This window comes from Anser cygnoides, chromosome 1 (assembly GCF_040182565.1).
Source record: "Anser cygnoides isolate HZ-2024a breed goose chromosome 1, Taihu_goose_T2T_genome, whole genome shotgun sequence".
In the NCBI taxonomy this organism is placed as follows: domain Eukaryota; kingdom Metazoa; phylum Chordata; class Aves; order Anseriformes; family Anatidae; genus Anser; species Anser cygnoides.
The window spans coordinates 58458830-58476372 of record NC_089873.1 but is presented as its reverse complement, the minus strand read 5'-3'; the positions used below and the strand labels follow the sequence as shown (position 1 = coordinate 58476372).

The window sequence follows — 17543 nt, the reverse complement described above, 5'->3', positions numbered from 1 at the left end:
ACAAGTTCTCTTGAGAGAAATTTCAGCAAACCAAGTGTTTTTACCTCTCTGTTAAAGATTAGGAAAACAGCAAGTGCTGCGGGTGATTCTGGCTCTCATATTAGCTGGCAAAGATTGAAGTAAAAGCAGGGAAGAATCTGGGAACAACTCATCAGTGAAGTAACTGGATAGTTTTTCCACATTATGTGTGTGGAAAGCAAATGTTATATGTTAGTATTCTTAACAAAGAGAAGAAAATACAATGAACATGGAATTGTAGTTGAACTATTATGTAAAATGGGATGATTGCTATGTAAGCTAGAGAATTAAGATGCTGAGTGTTAGGGGTACCAGAATAAAATGACTAAATGCTCTAAAACTTTCTTAAAAGAAAGATTGAGACTGGAGATAAACAAAGACGGAAGACAAGTCAGTTGCCCTCACTATAGCAGTCACACAAAAAGTCCAAATGGCATTACTGTAGCCTAAGAGCCTTTTCAGTTTGGAGGATTGGAGACACCTGCTGTGTTGCCTGCTAAAAACTGACAATAAGGAAGCAGCTGGTGCCCTGTGTCACTACTTATCCTCTTGGCCAGTAGCATTACTTTCACCTTGGGTTTTCTGTCTCAGTTACATCCACCTGCAGTTTCTTCTATAGTTCTTGGACTGCAAGCTCTTCAGGGCTGGAACTCCTTTTATTGTAAGGTTTTTTTGTTTGTTTGTTTTTAGTATAGTGATTACTGCGGGGCAGTTTTGTTGGTGTGACCCCTCTAGGTGCTGTGATAACATGAATAAAATCACTTGACTGTTCTTCCCACCCTTTTTGTTTACTAAAAAATCAAGGAAGAATGCTGTCAGGAAGAAAAAAGTAAGATCTGTTTTGAGGAGACCGTGGGATGTTTTTAATGAATGTAATTGAGTGCAATTGTGGATTTTGCAGCTGGTAAATGAAATGGGACTCTGCCAGTCTTGTATACAAGAAGAAAGTGGTAGTAATAAGCCGCTAGTAGTCAGCAGGGAATCCCTCCACCTTTTTGGAACTGAAGGCTTCTGCATCCAGCTTGAGCTGATGAGGGCTGGGAGTCTTCACAGACTTAAAGCTACCAGTGGAATACACTCCTTCTTCCTTGTTTTTCTGTGTATAAATCTAAACTGGAGGTTGTTTTGATAGGAGTCTTCAGCGGATTGTGGGTGATAGGTTTCCTACTTCTGCTGTTCTTTGTTGTTGCCATCACCTTAGGGGATGTTACCTATACCATGAACTGAGCAGTTTCAATTTGGTGCGGTGCTTTGCTTATAAGGCAGGAGGAAGTTGGACAGGGAAGCAACAGCTCCTTCTAATCTTGAGTGGATCTGTGTAATTTTATGTATATGGCTTGAACAAGAGGTTAGAATGAACTTGCCTGATGTACAGCAAAGCTGGTTTGCTAAATACGGTTGTATTGTCCCAGTAATGGAAGCCGGGACACAAAGAGCTAGTGTGTTTTTACTAGAGAAAGGTATGGAAAAAAAAGTTGAAGGACTGACAAACTTGCTTCCCTTGACTGATGAGGCTAATCAGGCCAGTCTGTCACTGGGTTGTTCTAGATTTGGCTTCGCTGGCTTGTATAATTTTTGGAAAGTTACCTGATGACAGATTGAACTCCTCAGAAAAAAATCGGCAAAACAGTGCTACTTTAATGAAAACCTATCACCTTTCAATAATGGCTGTTACCTGTTTACACTGTACCTTTTTGTAAGGAATAAAGTATTTTTCACCTTATTCCATAAGATGCCAGAGGATTTTTGCTCTCCCGGTTTCTCTTAATTTTCAACTTTGGCACAGAAGACGACACTGCTCTGAGATCATGTAAAATTGATCTATACTTTTGGTTGTTTCAGGTTGTATTTCCAAGGCCTTTGTTTTCTGATAGGTTGTTGGTGTTTCAGCCTGTTCATATGGTAGTTGACCCTCAACAAGTTTAAACTAAAATTAATCACCTAGTTTTATCAAAATGCACGGAGAAAAGTTGAAAAATTCTGTGGACCCACGTCCTCTGCCCCAACTAACACAGACTTGGGTTCTGCAAAAAGTTTTGTGGAAACTAAACTTTTGCTCAATTTTGACTGGATGAGATTACTTTTTAAAAGCATTAAATGTGTGTCAATTATCAAGATTTTCATCCTCATTTACTTACTACTGCAGCTCTTGGGAGACGTAGATGTTACTTAGGTAGGTTGCTGGACACCTGGACTTGGCCCTGGAGTAACTTTATGGGCTCTGTTTGCAGTAAGGGTAGATGCTATCTTGTTGGCTCATTGAGAGCTGTTTGGTAGCTGTAAATCAGTGTCCTCTATATGTGATGCACATCCCCAAGTCTGCAAAAAGATTTAACTCAACCTTTCTTTTTTACAAAACATCAAAGGTAGCCAACTTAAATCATTGTTGTGTGATGTTCTGTCTGTTTATATCATAGACTATTGGAAATACTCTGTGTTAATTAAAATGTCTGAAGAAATATGCTAACATTTTTTTCCATTATAAATGGTAGGTGGAATTGTATATTAATTGACTAATTTAAAATGTCAGGATGCTTTTTCCAAGCCAACCTCGTATTAATAGCAAGAATCCTTTTGCTGATGAAATGGTCTCCAATTATCGCAGCTTGGGTTTTGTTGTACATTGAACAGAAGTCAACAAAACGAGCATGTAAGAGAACCTGCCTAAATAAGCAACCATACTCATTAAAAACACAAAATTAATCATAGGATGAATGAAGAAGGCAATGTTACATAGATTTTTTTTTTCTCCCCTTTCTAATCATAGAACAAAATAATGTTACATGAAAGGATCGGAACTATTATGTGGTACTCAATTATAAGGAGGTGAATAGGTCCCTAACATGCCATTTTATCAAAGGAGCAGGCTGGTGTTTACATGATGGCTGTTTCATTACAGACACTGCCATTAATTCCATGTGTCAATACTGCCCTGTAGTGCATAGAGCAGACAAGAAAGAGTTACCGCTCAAAACAAGGGAATGATTTTTGAGTCGTTATCAAGCTAAATGGCAAGCAGGAAGCTAGAACTTGTATAGATATATGTGAAGGGACTCTTGGGAGATACGCAATTGGAAGGAGAGAATGCATTTTACCAACTGTTTAATTATGGTGTGTTTCTAAGTATACTTGAATAGAATGCTTTGTTTGCATTAGAAAAATGGATGTTGCAAGAAGGGTTATTTGAGTGTACTGGAGGTCACGTAAGGATGTTCAAATATGTATGAATATTCATACCGTGTATTTGGACACATCTCCGTGGATACAGAAGTATTCACGCTGCCACCTACTGGGGTGAAGTGTTCTCTCTTCTACACTATAAAAGGACCGTAAACATCCAGTTTCTGGGTAATGAGATGATTTCTGAGGGTATATGTGCCAGTTTGGGGTGATTTCTGTGCTACCTTGTATCTCACCTTAAACAGTCAGCACATCCTCAGCTACCCTACGTTGTCAAAGCTCAGCTGAGGTCTCTAAGCAGCCTAAGTGCTTTAGCCTTAAGTGCTAAATGGGGAGCTTGCTGAGGTTGGTATAGCTGAGACAGTTTGTACCAGGTAGGGATTCGCTCTGTGGGCTCCTGTGGTGCTGTGCTGAAGTTGGCTGAGCGATGCCTTTTGCAATCCAACCCCAAATTCTGTTACTTAGAAGATGAGCGTTTGAAACTTCTGAAGCTAGCTTTGTAGGCAGCCCAAATCTTTTCATCTCTCTCCCTCTGTATTTTTCCTCACTGAAAAACGTGCGTAAGCTTGTGCAGTGTTCAGAGCTTGCAGTCAAGTCTTAACCAGTGAAAGAATGCCATGTTTTACACTATTTTAGGACTAGATTATCATTAGGAAGAAAAAAAAAAAAAAAGGTTAATCCCTGCCTTCTCCTCTGAACAATTAATCCACCCCTCTTCTTTTGGTGGCCTAGCATACTTCTGTCTTCATACAGTTCCATTTTTCCTGAGTAGCATTTGTCTGAGGAGGGGTGTAATGAGTTGAACCTCCTAATAAAGAAAAAGAACAGCAAACTTGTAACAACCGTGTTTGATCCTGTTCAAGGACTTGAAAAGCAGGAACAGAAAGGTAATTGATAAACATCCGTGTTATTTTAATGAAATGTGAGCTCAGCCTAGATCATAGTTAGCTTGGAGAGGAGGAAATGCATTGGGAATGAAACTCAAATGCAATACGGTATGGTTCATGTGCTGCGCTTTGAGATGAGTACAGTGAGCTGAGGAACACAGGATTTTGAGCGTCACAAAGAACATACAGATGCACTTTGTTGGCTCAGACTTTTAAGTTATATTGTTGTGGAAAACTGTGTTTATCTTCAAATGACTTCCACAAAAAAACACAGGCCAAGGCTTGCATATAAGTATTTCTCAACTATTGCATCTGGTGTTCAGCATCTCTGCAGATGATTCATTTGGAGAGAAAAAAATGTATTGTGTTCTGCAGTGTTTGTAGCATGGTGTAAAAGTGAAGCATGGAAGGTGAGTTGCAGAGAAAGCTGTGTCTTTGTGATTGACAAATTATGAGATAGGAGGACTTAATATTTACAGACTTAATATTTACAGATATCTCTTAAGTTTCCCTGTGTATGGAGGTAGAGAGTTAAGAATTGAGAAAGCTTGCCTGTGTTTCTCTGAAGTTTGTGAAGTTACCTCTCTGCTTGCAACCACCAGTCTTAAAGTTGTGTTGTGCTTTGAAGTTTGAGCCAGAAAGCTGGTTTAGCTGGGACATGTTCTAGAGCAAAAATATTGCAGACAGGAACGAAGTTACATGTTTAGAAGCAGAAAGGTATATTCCGAGCTTTACACTCCATGATCTGTGTGTGTGCTTGCTCTCCAGCTTTCACTTAGTTTATCAGTATTGGCACCAGAAAGTTGCATCAAAGTTGCTGTGGGATTATGCAAAACTTCTCCAGGTTTCCAAGTGGTTTCTATTCTTTGAGCCCATGTCTGTGTCCTTCAGTAACAACACTGTTCTGACCTGGAATATTTCTCTTTGGTCATTGTTTTCCTGGTTTTGGTTGTTGTTTTGTGTTTTTTTGTTTGTTTGTTTGTTTGCTTCCCTTTTGCTGAACTGTTTCTTTATACTTTACTGGCCATTCATTTATTACCAATAATAAATCATAAATGACTAGTAAACTACATGATTTCATGACTTCCAACTGCAGTGTTAAGTGTGGCAAACTAAGAGCATGCGCTGTGGTTTTTAAAACAAAAATCTAGAATCCCCCAAGCTTAGAAGAGAAGCAAAGGTGATTTCATTCTGTGTCAGTATGTTTTTACTTTTAGGACTTTAAAAAAAAAAATAATGCAAGCAAAGATTTACTCTCCACGTTACTCTGCTCCAAAAATAAGTACAAGCAAACACTTACTCCCCACGTTATTCTGCTCCAAAAATAAGTGTGAAAGATGACTGCTGAAGTTTGAACCCGAGTTAAGTGGCACTGAAGAACAGTTGCAAGGCTGATCACAGATTTCAAAGGACTCTTGTATTACAGTGCTTAAAGTTTCAAAGCCAAAAAGGCTTCAGATGCATAGATTTAATTTTTTTTCCTTCTGCTGAAAAAAAATGTCTTTGCTATTAGAGACAATTTGAAAGCACTCTGGCTTTGCCTTGGAGGACATCTGACAGCAGAATGGAAGGGTTCTGGTCCTGGTGGGGCACTAGACCTCCAGTCTTCCTTTTTCGGGCCCTTCAGAATCTGATTTCGAGCATTCTTTTGCTCTCCTCTCTCACACATCTCCAGAAGATACTTGAAAACTGAAGAGACACGAGTGCTCTCATGTAGGCAGAGCCTGTATGCTATAGATTGTACTACTTGAGGAAGAGGAGTCATCAGTCCTGAAGTCTGGCAAGCTATCTCCTGCTATTTAAAGATGGATCCTACTCTCCTCAAATGCAGGCAGAATCAGGCCTGTGTTTTTAGAGCATGGTCCTAACAGATGTCCTTCCCCGGCTCCCAGCTGCCCTCCCAGGCAGGGCGAGCCAAACCGGACTGAGCTCTCCAGGTCCAGTTTCTCATGTCTTGAAATGCTGCAAGCAGTGGGGTTTGTGAGCTTACCACTGCAGCGTCTGCTTGTCACATCTGTGCAAAGAGCTGAATTTCTCTTCCTGATCCCTGCTCTTCGTGAGCAAACAGGACTCCTTGGGACTTTGCTGCTTGACTCTACTGTATCTGCCTTATGCGTGCTGCAGAATTCAGATGTTGCCTTTCCTGCTGTTCCTGTTGTGTTAAAGTTAGATTGCCAGTTGTGCATAACCCATTGCTGTCCCTTTTTTTTCAGCCGAGGTGGTAGTGCAGACCAGGCAGAGAGCTGGTGAAATGCCTTTGTCTACCCCCCTGAGCGATGCAGTTTTACTCTCTGTGGCTCAGGGGAAGAAGGGGGGAGCTGCGTGTGTGTTAAATTGTCTGAGTTTTACTGGGCTGCCTTTTGAGCGAGGGGGGAATTGACATCAAACCTCCACTCCTTTATTTAAGGTGACTCCTGAATATTTAGAAGTATTCTCCACTTTTTTTTTTTTTCCAGGAGAAAATCAGAATGTTATCTTTGCCCTTTCAGGTTTTGGTATAATCCACATAAATGAGGTGATAAAAAGTAAGGATTAAATAAATCTTTGCTAATACTTTTTGATTGGCTTAATCAATAATTAATCATCTCTTAGATGAGGCTGTAGCTTGTGGAGTAGATATAATTGGATTAGCTTTGAGAGGCCTTTGGAGCTTTGAAGAGATTAAAATGGCTGTCAATCCCGTAATTAAACTGCCACAAACAAAAGCAATAGTATTAGAATCAGTCAGCTTTTTTCAATGAATCAACAAGTACTTACACACCCCTACTGGTGGTATAGGCAGTCTGTTCTCGTCAGTGATTTATTTCCTTCAGCGAGGGGAATATGTATCAATTATTTTAATCGCATGTGCGCATACTGGCCGGGATGGCAAGTGAAATTGTAGGCAGAAATGGCTGTCAAAGAACTCTCAGAAGAAAAGCGAGTTTGTGTGTTTAGAACAGTGAACCTGCTCCTCATCTTGAACCTATTAGGCACTGACTTTTCATGGTGTCTTTAATTGGCTAAGTAGGTTTGGCCTACATGAATGAAGTCTTTATTTGGGCTGCTCTTCCCCTCCCACCTATTTTGGAAGGTTTTTTGTCCGTCTTTCTCCAAAACAGAGGGCTTTAGCAGAAATAACTTCCTTTTAAAGGCTTATTATGCTCTGAAGCTTATACTGTATGTGATTGTATTATACACATGTGAATTGATATGTGTGCGTATGCTAATCTATATTCTTTTTTCAATCTCTTACAGAGATGAACTTATAAAACCAATGGGAGTGCGGCCAGATGGTACAATGGCTCCTTTGGAAGAAGCAGTCAGCCAGTACCATACCAACAAGCAAGACAGCTCAGATTCAGACTAAAGCATCACCTGCTTCACTCTCAATTCTCCTCCAACCCACGTTTTTCCTTAGAGCCACGACATCTTTTATCTAGGCGTTTTATCCTCGCATTAGCCAGCGTCACTTTAACTGTTCTATTATTGGGATATTTAAATGATGGATCCTGTGGTATAATGTCTGCATTTTTATTATGTCTGTTCAAAGAACATACCAATTTATTAGTTTACGATCTTTATTAATTTAAAACTAAATGTATTCCAAAGGGATAAAAAGTGAAAGCCTACAATGTAAAATAAAATATAAACGTTTTGATTTTCCAGAATCCTGTTTTCTGAACTCTGTAGGTTTTCCCATTCTTTATATATATTTTTTTGTATTGTCTTGCTAGTCTCTCTTTCCTTTTGTATGATTCTAATTAAAGAAATGAGTTTGCTTAATGGCATTTAGGAGCAGAGGGTGTTTAAACTTAGTCTGACTGACCGTGTAAAGCTGCTTTAACTGGCATTCAGCGGTGATTTCAGAGCTACCCTTTTTAAATGTCATTGGTAAAATCTTACGCAGTAGCTTAACCACAGACATGCGTAGTGGTAAGAAATCCAATGTGTCACCGACTGCCACTAAAACTACCTTTAAATTGGGAACAAGATGATGTATGTTGTATGTCCTCTCCCCCCACACACACGTTAAGACCACACAAGTATTACCACCAAGAACCCCGCACTTTGGTTAAGTAAAAACATCCCTATTCAAAACCGCCTTCAAGTATATACACTTAAATGTGGCCATGAATAGCAGTGGACTGAAGAGAAGTGCATGTGGAAGTGTTTTACTGAATTGGGGCCTAACGGGTGTGCCTCACTTGAAGGGAAGTCAAACTAATAACAAAGAAATAGTTTCCTTTTTAGGGAAAACTTAGGAAGGATGGAAAGGTAGGAAGGAGAAGAAAGTGTAATTTTCAACTGTGTACTCTTAAAAACAAAGATTAAAGTTCTAGGCGTGCTGCACTGCTGTTGTTGCTTCTTTGCCTGCTTGGTTTCTCTCCCTGTGTATTTCTCTTGATGCAATTTACATGATGAATAATCCATATCCTAGATTATAATTCCTTTTTTTTTAAGCTCAGAATCATACACGCTCCATTCTTGTGAACCTCACAGAAGTGAAGGTTTTCCAGTTTGTCTTTGTTTCTTTCAAGTTGATACTGATTCCCTGCAATAAGGAAGTTGGTGTTCAAAGGCTTCATAAAGGGAGGACTTGGTATGAAATGTGTTTTCCTATGTGAGGAGCTTCCATAGATCTCATCTTTCCAAAAGGATGAAAAAGAAATAATGCACTGACATCAAGTCAGCAGCTGTTCTTTCACAGGACGCTGTCCAGCCATAGCTATGCCCCTTTCTTTCTTTTGTTAAAAGGATCTAGGGTCATTAATTCTATACATTTGTGTATGCTGGCACTTTTCTGAATGTTTTAATAACTGATGTTTTATGACTTGACTTGGGCTATATTGTCTGCTGCATCCATGTGGAGCATTAGATTCTGCATAGGGAAAAAGGAAGCCAGCTGCTGTTCCCACAGTGATTTTAAGGAGCAACCAATAGCTGGAGTGAAGCCATGTACTGCCTATATAATACTGTAATCAGGGAGTTGTGCAGGAGCAGGAAACGTGCTTAGCTGCATCTAAACTTGGTCTCAAAAATGAAATTCTGGGTTTTGCATCATTCGCTGCCTCCTTTCAGTTCAGCACAGGTAAATATTAAGTGGTAGTGCAGGTGCAAGGTATTTACAGACTTGCTGAGGAGGGAAACTTAACTGGGTCTGTTAATGAGGCTTTGAGTCCCTTCTTGGTATCAGCAGAGGCTGGTGGATCATGGGGCTGGAGTAGTAACTGCAGTAATAAGCTTGGGTATAGGTTTCCATAGAGCAATAAGTACAGAGCAAGAAAACGAGTGAAGAGCCTGTTTGTTGCTTTATAGGTTGCAGACTATGTTCATACTATCAGCTGGCGGAGAGGTTAATAGTATTGGCTCCAGGGACCTTGCTACAAATGCTGTAACATGAGGGGTTTGTGACCTGGCTCCTGTCCATTGCACCAGTGCAACAAGAGATGCAGTAAATACTGCTGTTTAGTTTGTCTTGGGAAATACACGCTTGTATCAGATTTTACAGAAATGAGATGCTGCTTTGGTTGAGGACGTGAGGACCAAGAGCAGAACGGGCTGCCTGCACGCTGCCACTCAGGAGCGCGGTTTGGGTTGCCTGTAGTCAAGAGAGAGGGGGAAAAAAAAACTCTCTGGAATGGCGTGCTTATTATGAAATTAGGATTTACTTAATTTATTTTCAAAGATGAACCTCCAAAATTTGGACGCTTGGGCATCTGAGCCTTATTTAAACCAACCAACTGTTCAGGAGCTAGGTGAGCTTGACCAGTTTGGGGAGTGCAACGGGTGCAGTCACCCACCCAGCAGATGGGAATTGCTTTGTTGGCACATTCCCATCCCCAGGCAGTGCTTGCAGAAGGCCTGAGAAACCCCAGCGCTGTAAAAGCTTTCTTCCTAGGCCTTGCTGCTGGCTGGGGTTACAGTGGGGTGAAACACTGCTTCTACAGGTTTTGACTGCGTAGTAATTTCAACGTAGCATGCTTTACAGCAGCGCTGTGAGAGCTTTGTTTCCAATTGCCTCCAGTTTTTGTGAGAGATGAGCCTGTTTGTCCTCTTGAACCTGCCCTTTCCCCCCTCCTGTCCCCTGGATGCGTTACCAAGCCCAAAGATGAGTGCTGCAGTCGCGTCCAGGCAGGCTTGCTCCCAGCGCAGTTACCGCAGTAGGCGCAGGGCCCAAGAGGAGGAGTTGTTCAGAATTAAAGGGCACTTTGAGCCTTCAGGGCTCCTCGGAGCCTGACCCTCTCTTGAGGTTTTGACCCTACTCATTAGGCTGCAGGCGGTACAGCATCCCTGTACAGCGTCCAGCCAGCAGTTCCCTTTCCATTTGATGACTACAGATGGAAACGAGCCTCTTTGGTCTTTTCTAACTGCTCTTAGGTGACCTGCACCCGTTCTTACCGATGAAGATGACACAGGGCTCTCCGAAGCAGGAGCCCAGTGTGAGTGAGCAGTGAATCGTCAGCGACTCTGCCGTTTTGGGCTGGGACTCCAGTTTCTCCTCCGCATTGCCTGCTGCCAGTTAGCATGCAGGAAATCGCAAGCAGGACCCCTCGGTATGCAGGTGAGGGTAACTGGGGTGTCTGTGGCACCCCTCTGCTGTGACTGCCTACGTGTTTTCTTTCCTCCCCAGCTGAGCACAGAGGTGCTGAGTCTGCCTGCGGATGAGTGCCTCAAGTCCCCCTCCAGGAGTGACCGTGGCAATCGGCTGCAACACTTCAGCACCTGCGCGTCTCAAGCCTGGAGGAGGTTTGCTGCCCCTCCTAGCAGTAGTTCTGGCCATTGTGCAAGTGTTCGACTACTGCATCAAAGTCACACGGTATGAACTCTTCTGTGTTATACGAGACAATGATATTCAATTATATAAATGCAGGCTTTCATTTTTCATCTTAAATGCTGGAATGTAGTTGACTAAGAATAGATCGTCATCAGAAAAAGGAGCTCTTAGGAGTAAAACACCAATAGATTGTCTGGTGGTTACACACAGGTTAGGGTTTAGCCAGTGGATTTCAGAGACAGGTACCTTTTGTTTTCCAAAAGCCTCTCGCAGGCAGTCCCAAATACAAAAACTTGTGTTTCAGTCTTTACCTTGGCACTGACGGCCAGAAGTAACACAGTTCCCATTAAAGCTCGTCAATGATCTGGAAGTTTTGCCTTTCTTTGTCTCCGATTAAATAGAGTTATGAAACAAAAGATGATGGGAAATTGCTGAAATTTGTCAGAATACTTTGTTCTTTTGCAAAATAGCCCAGGCTTATTTGTCTAAATGTTAATGAAAACTTCCTGGCAGGTATTCGCAAATGCTAATTGAAACTTTATGTGTCCCAAAAGTGGTTTTCAGGAAAAAGGGGGCATTTACAATCTGTTAAAAATGTTTTAAGAAAATTACCAGAGCTTTAAAGAAATTTGCAAAACAGGAAAACCATATTAGCTTAAATGTTTTGAGTATACATTTCTATATATATATATATGCGTCCAAAATAGATTTTTCACCCTGTATGTGGGCTTTCTCCAAGTATCTGAAAGTTTGCACTGGCTTAAAAGAGGGGGAGGGAAAAAAAGGGGGGGAGAGGGGAGAAAATTGGGCAGTGGTATGGTTCTCTTACAGTTCTTCAAGCACCAATTTTCCTCTAACTGGGTGAAAAATCTGTTGTCAAAGGTGGCTTTAAGGAAGAGAATATCACCGCGAAGCACCCTGTCGTATTAGTAGGTTGCCAAGCATCCTAGTCCAAAAGAGGAAAGTAAACCCCGTGGTATACGAGAACCCAAACCTCCTGGAGGAGCATTCCACAACATTGTCCTTCACCTTATTGCCACAGAACAGCTAATAAAATCCTGCTCCTTAATAAGGCTGGCTGTAAAAGGACTGTTCCACTGTTCAAACAGCCGAAAGCCAGACTTTACAGGTCTTTGATGAGCAGCAAGTTAAACAGCTAGCTGTCCTGGTCAGAGTCTTTGCTGGACAAGCATGTAAAAATGGTGAGTTAGGGGTGGTACAAAGATGCAGCTCATTTTCAGAGACACAAAAAAAATTATATAAAAAAAAAAAGGCAATTTAATCTGACAAATGGAAATCTTTGTTATGTTAACGTCTTGATTAGCTGGATGGCTCTGACTCTCATGAAAAGCGATAGGGAACATTTATTTCCCATTTTCCTCATGGACAAGCTTTTGCTCTTCCTGAAGTCAGTTCTCTCCATGACGTGGTCCCACTCTGGTGGTGCAATATTCGTGCCAGGAATTTTGGGGGAAGCGATGTCCTTTTAGCATCACAGTGTATCCTCCAGCTGGGTGTGGGTAGGAATGCGGACGGGGCTCTGGTGCAGGAGCTGAGCAGGCACCGACAGGCAGGCAAGGCAGCCCGGGAAGGCACGCTGGGTCTCCTTCCTGCCCTCCAGTGCCAGCCAGCGGGCTGAGGGCAAGCTGGGGCTGTGCCTGGTGGCCTCAGGGACCTGGCAGCCCTGCAGGCTGCCCTGCAGGCCACGCTGCCCATCTCCTGCCTGTCCCCAACCTGGGCAGGCCCTGCGGTGCTGCAGGCCAGGCGGATGGGGCAGACGCAGGTGGCTGCGTGGCGTGGAAGATGGTAACTTCTTACATGCAGTAATGCTGAGTGTTCTGCAAGGCTCCTCCTCTCACTGCCAGCACCACTGTCTGCCAGGTGAGCCCTGTTTATCCTCTGCTTGTACCTGTTCCTTGGACTTGCATTGCATGTCTATCCCTCGACTGCAGGAGCGATGTGCCTCCGTGACTTGGTTTCCTTGTTGGAAAGCATTCCTTGCTCTGGATAAGTGAGGAGGGGGGACAAAACTCCTTCACCAGGACGGGAGTGCAAGCAGACATGTCTCTGCAGCACCGGAGCTGCTTTGGATTCCACCATGGGACACCTCTAAGGGCTGGCTGTCCCGCAGCTATTCCCATCTTAGTGGTGTGTGGCCAGGCTTGAAGCCAGCAGCTGCAGGCTGGCAAGGGAAAAATCCCCCAAACCACACCGTCGTCACAACTGGTCCAGCAGCAGCATCTGCCAGCGCGTGGCTCAGGTCAGCTCCTGTCCTGGCTGGGAGCTACAGCGTCCAGCAGGGTGCTGGTGGTGGTGTTGGGGCATCCTGGCTTTCTCTGGAGCGGGCACGAGCGCAGATTACTGAATTGCTGACGTGCTTGGGAATCGGTCCCTCCGACAGCATGCCAATCTCTGTGGGGTACCTAGGCAGGCTTTTAGAGGTTGGTGGGGAAGGAATTATTCAGACCACCCAACTTAGCTGGCTAAATTACCCGGGCAGTCTCTTCAAACTCCTGCTCCAGTCACGGATGAGAGGGAGGACAATTCAGAGTTAGGCTAATTTGGGTGCACTGAATGACCCTCTGCAGGAGCTTTGCTTTCCCTCCCTTGACTACAGAGGGAGCCTGGGGAGACCAGCTGGTTACATTTAGCTGCTAAATTGGTTGCCAAAAGATGGGTGGTGAGAATTCCTTCCCGTTTCCCCTTTGCCATGGACTGCACTCTTCCCAGAGCAGGAGGCTCGCTCCCTCTCTCTGGCGAATTTGGAGAGTGCTCCCGTAGTGAGAGATGGCCATCCAGGAGCCTCCGTGAGTACATTGTGTGTAGGATTTCATGGACTTCTGCTTAAATAGGTCCTTTAGAGAAGCTTTGCTTCTGGGAGTCTGTTTAACAACTTGCCTTGCCGTAAGCCAAGTTTTAGATGTGTTCTGAAATGTCAAAAGCAAAGGGGAACCTCACACAAAAACTATAATTGGGGAGGTACAGATAAGAAAGAGAAAAGACCCGTAAGTTCTCTCCAGATGTCTGAAATGGAGAGGAAAGTGATGCCATTTAAAATAAACCCTGCTGGGATTGCCCCTTCCTCTTTGCCTGATAAACCCATTACAAATTCAAACAAAAGCAGCCAGGATCCACGTGCTTCAGGGCATCTGTAAGCCCTTTTACCTTTCAGAGCTCGTAACAGATGCCGACTGTGGGCATTAGTCCTGGTGTAACCAAAAAGGACAATTCCTAATTCTGGAAGCTTAAAAATACAAGTTTCTGCCATATAAAAAAACAAGTAAACCTAAGAGTATGTTTTAGAATCCAAACCTGAATGTAAACTACTGGAATTTTAAGGCTTTGGGATTATTTAATGCTCAAGAAATTCTCTTGCACGGCAAATCACAGTGCTGTGGCACATCACACTTCCATGGGCATTTGAAAAAACAGTAGTTTGTTTTTTTTTCTTTTTGAGAAGAGAATAGTGAGTGCCTGGATTCCCTCCTGTTTTCTCAGTCCCCAAATGTTCATAACACCCTGTTGGGGAGGAATAATTCCCATCCGAGTTGTAAAACACACTTATAAGTAGATGGGAAAAGCATGAACAGAGCTGTGCGGAAAACAAAACCGCCAGGAACGAGATCTTATTTTGCATGCTTCTCACTGTTGTATTTTTGCCCCAATTAGCATATTTTAAAGACAAGCCTTTAAAAAAAATTCTGCTATCTGCCTGAACTGTTCTGAAGCTTTGAACTTTTCCATCCTTTCCATTGATTATGGCCAAGTGACCCATATTTAAAAAGCATTTACAATAAAATTATAGCACTTTCTTTTGTGCTGCCGGCTTTCCCAGTGAAAAGCTAAAATGTTTTAAAATTGTCACTTTTTGACAGAGGTAATGGCTGTAATATATTTAGTCTCTTCCCCCTTGTTGTGTTTAAAATGGCTATGCTAATAAAGGGCACAGCTGTCGATACTTTATGGCCTGCTGGGGGGAAGAGGGGGAACGAAGGCAAAAAACAGATTGACTGTGTGTCAACAAATGCAGCTGGGAAAGAAAAAAAGAAGCCCCTTGAAGGCCCCTGCAACTTAAAGTCCAAGATAAATGATGTCCCTATGCTTAAAAAAAAAAAAAATGGAGGTTGGAATTCAATAAAGGGAGACTGAAAAGGAAACTGCTTAAAACTGAAAGCCTTTTCTCTGCCTCTAGACAGCTTACAAGAGAAATGAGCAAAACTGACCACAGAAAGAGGGTGAGCGGCCAAGAAAGAAAACAAAAGCCTATCCTGGAAAATATATTGCGTCAACGAATTATCTGAAGTGCATTATCGCCGGCGGGCGGAGAGCATACAGTTTAATGGAGATGCAACAACAAACTTTTACATGCCGCTGCCTTTTGGGGAGCGGGCTGCTTTGTGCCTAGGCCAGAGGGGAGGGGAAAGGAGAGCTGTAATTATTCATAACAAATAAATAAGACTGGGACGCAATGGCCCACGGGGCACTGGTGATGGTCACTCCTTTGGGGGCTGGGCCCTGTGCCCCATATGCCCCACTTCTAGGGATCTTTCTGCAGGGTGGTGAAGTTTGGGGCGTGCAGGGCCCCCGTGGCTCCATTACCATCAGTGGGGCTCTGGTAACATACCTGAGGTAGGTGCCTCTCGTGCAGGCATTTGACACCAGGGAAAAATCATCACAGAACCACAGGTTGGAAGGGACCTCTGGAGGCCATCTGGTCCAACCCCCTGCCCCTGCTCCAGCAGGGCCTCCCAGAGCAGGCTGCCCAGGACCACGTCCAGGTGGCTTTTGGAGATCTCCGAGCAGGGAGACTCCACAGCCTCCCTGGGCAGCCCGCACCAGTGCTGTGCCACCATCACAGTGCTTCCTGATGTTGAGGCAGAACCTCCCGTGTTCCAGTTTGTGCCCACTGCCTCTTGTCCTGGCACCGGGCACTGACGAGAAGAGCCTGGCCCCGGCCTCTCTACGCCCTCCCCTCAGGGATCTGCACACACAGACGAGATCCCGGAGCCTCCTCTTCTCCAGGCTGACCGGTCCCAGCTCTCTCAGCCCCTCACAGGAGAGGTGCTCTGGTCCCTTCATCACCTTCCTGGCCCTTCGCTGTCCCCTCTCCCCAGTCCTTCCCTGGCAGCCCAGAGCTGGGCCCAGCGCTCCTGGTGTGGCCTCACCAGCGCTGAGCAGAGGGAAGGAGCGCCTCCCTCCTCCGCTGGCCATGCTTTGCTTAATATTTTGCAAGGACACATTGCTGGCTCACGTTGCTTTTCCCCTTCTTGTTTCCCCAGGGGCAGCAGTCAAAGGAGAAAATGTTGTTCCATGGCCCAGCAGTCCTGCAAGGCCTCTTGTGATTAACTGCATGAAGAATTTCTTTCCATGGCTGGGTGGGAGGCAGAAACCCACTGGGGGTGGTTTCTTGGTGGGTATGTCTTGTATTTCCCAGAGGCACACCAAGGGAACGGGTATTGCTGCATTAGTGCTGCTGCGACTCCTGCAGCTGCCTGGTGAGATCCAGGGCCCAGACATTCCTGCTGCTTCTTTTGGGCCTGGAAAGAGGTTTTCTGGGAAAGAAAGGTTTTCTGGTGGGTGGCAAGGCCAGACGAGCTGGTCAGCCTGCAGGTAATCTCTGCTTCCGTGGCCAACAGGTGAGTAATTGCAGTCTGGGGTGGGATTTGCTGCTGCTGGAAACCTTCTTCTCTTCTTTACATTCCTACTTCTGCCATTTCCCCAGCCCCAGCCCTTTCTTTTTTCTTTCTGTCATTCAATGCCTTTCTTGCCTTGCTGGTAGTTCCCATTAAAAAAATAAAAAAAAAAAATCTGGAAAAGGTAGTCAAATGAGAAACAGGGTTATTTATTTTCTCAGTTTCCAAGTTTTTTTTTAACGTGTGTGTTCTTTTTAACCTTTGCAAATTCTCTAAGAATGGGAGGAAGGAAAATAAGCAAACGAAAACAAGATGAAATCAGGAAATCAGAAAAAAATCCTGAAATTAAATAAAGCAGCCATGTCAAATTTTTACTAGAACAACAGAACATTAAAATGGCACAGAACATTCTCATTTCCTTCTGTAATTGTTTGGGAGAGTTTTAAAAGGCTGTAATTTTTACTATTCCTGCTAGATTTCCCTTGGTAAAGCCCTTGCACCAGTGGACGTCAGTACCTCCCAGAGGGTGTGTGTCTGTGGGATGGGCGGATTGCATTCGTTTTGCTTTGCAGAAGAGTGGGGTTTGGTGTGGCCAATGTGCAAGAGAAAAAAAGAAGTGTAGCTGATGCCAAGGACAGAAAAGATTACCTGCCCGTGCACCGATTTCTCTGATGAAGCCATGTTTTGACTTTGGGATGCAAACTTCTTTGCTTACGATTATGTGTCTGCCTGTGAGAGCCCTGCTACTTCTTTAGTTGGGAAAAAAATGGAGAAACACGGAAAAACAGGAGAAAAAAATGGAAGTCTGACTGTGTGACTCAGCCAATGAGGGTTAACTTTACAGAGAAAGGTTCCCCTGAAGCACAATTTCCTGCTGGGTTAAAGGCTGAAGTGGTAAAGCTAAGTAGTTTCTAGGTCTCTGTATGGCCCCCGCTTGAGTAAAACGTAGCATTATGAGGAAAAAGTAATGGTAAAATTGGTGCAGTGCATATAGCTTGGCTGTAGGTAGCTTGATAGTATCTGAACAGTAACTGCTGTTGGAGCATGTTTTCTAAAGGACTATGTCCA

At 43.7% G+C, this 17543-nt stretch overlaps 1 protein-coding gene across 1 annotated transcript in view; it reads left to right on the top strand.

Moving 5' to 3' along the window:
* The window catches only part of RIC8B (RIC8 guanine nucleotide exchange factor B), a 35548-nt gene extending 27131 nt beyond the window's left edge, over positions 1 to 8417 (top strand). The window contains exon 10 of the mRNA XM_066997162.1: positions 7323 to 8417. Coding sequence (XP_066853263.1) covers positions 7323 to 7434 — 112 coding nt within the window. The 3' untranslated portion in view covers positions 7435 to 8417. The remainder of the gene's footprint in view (positions 1 to 7322) is intronic.
* Positions 8418 to 17543: the final 9126 nt, after the last annotated feature.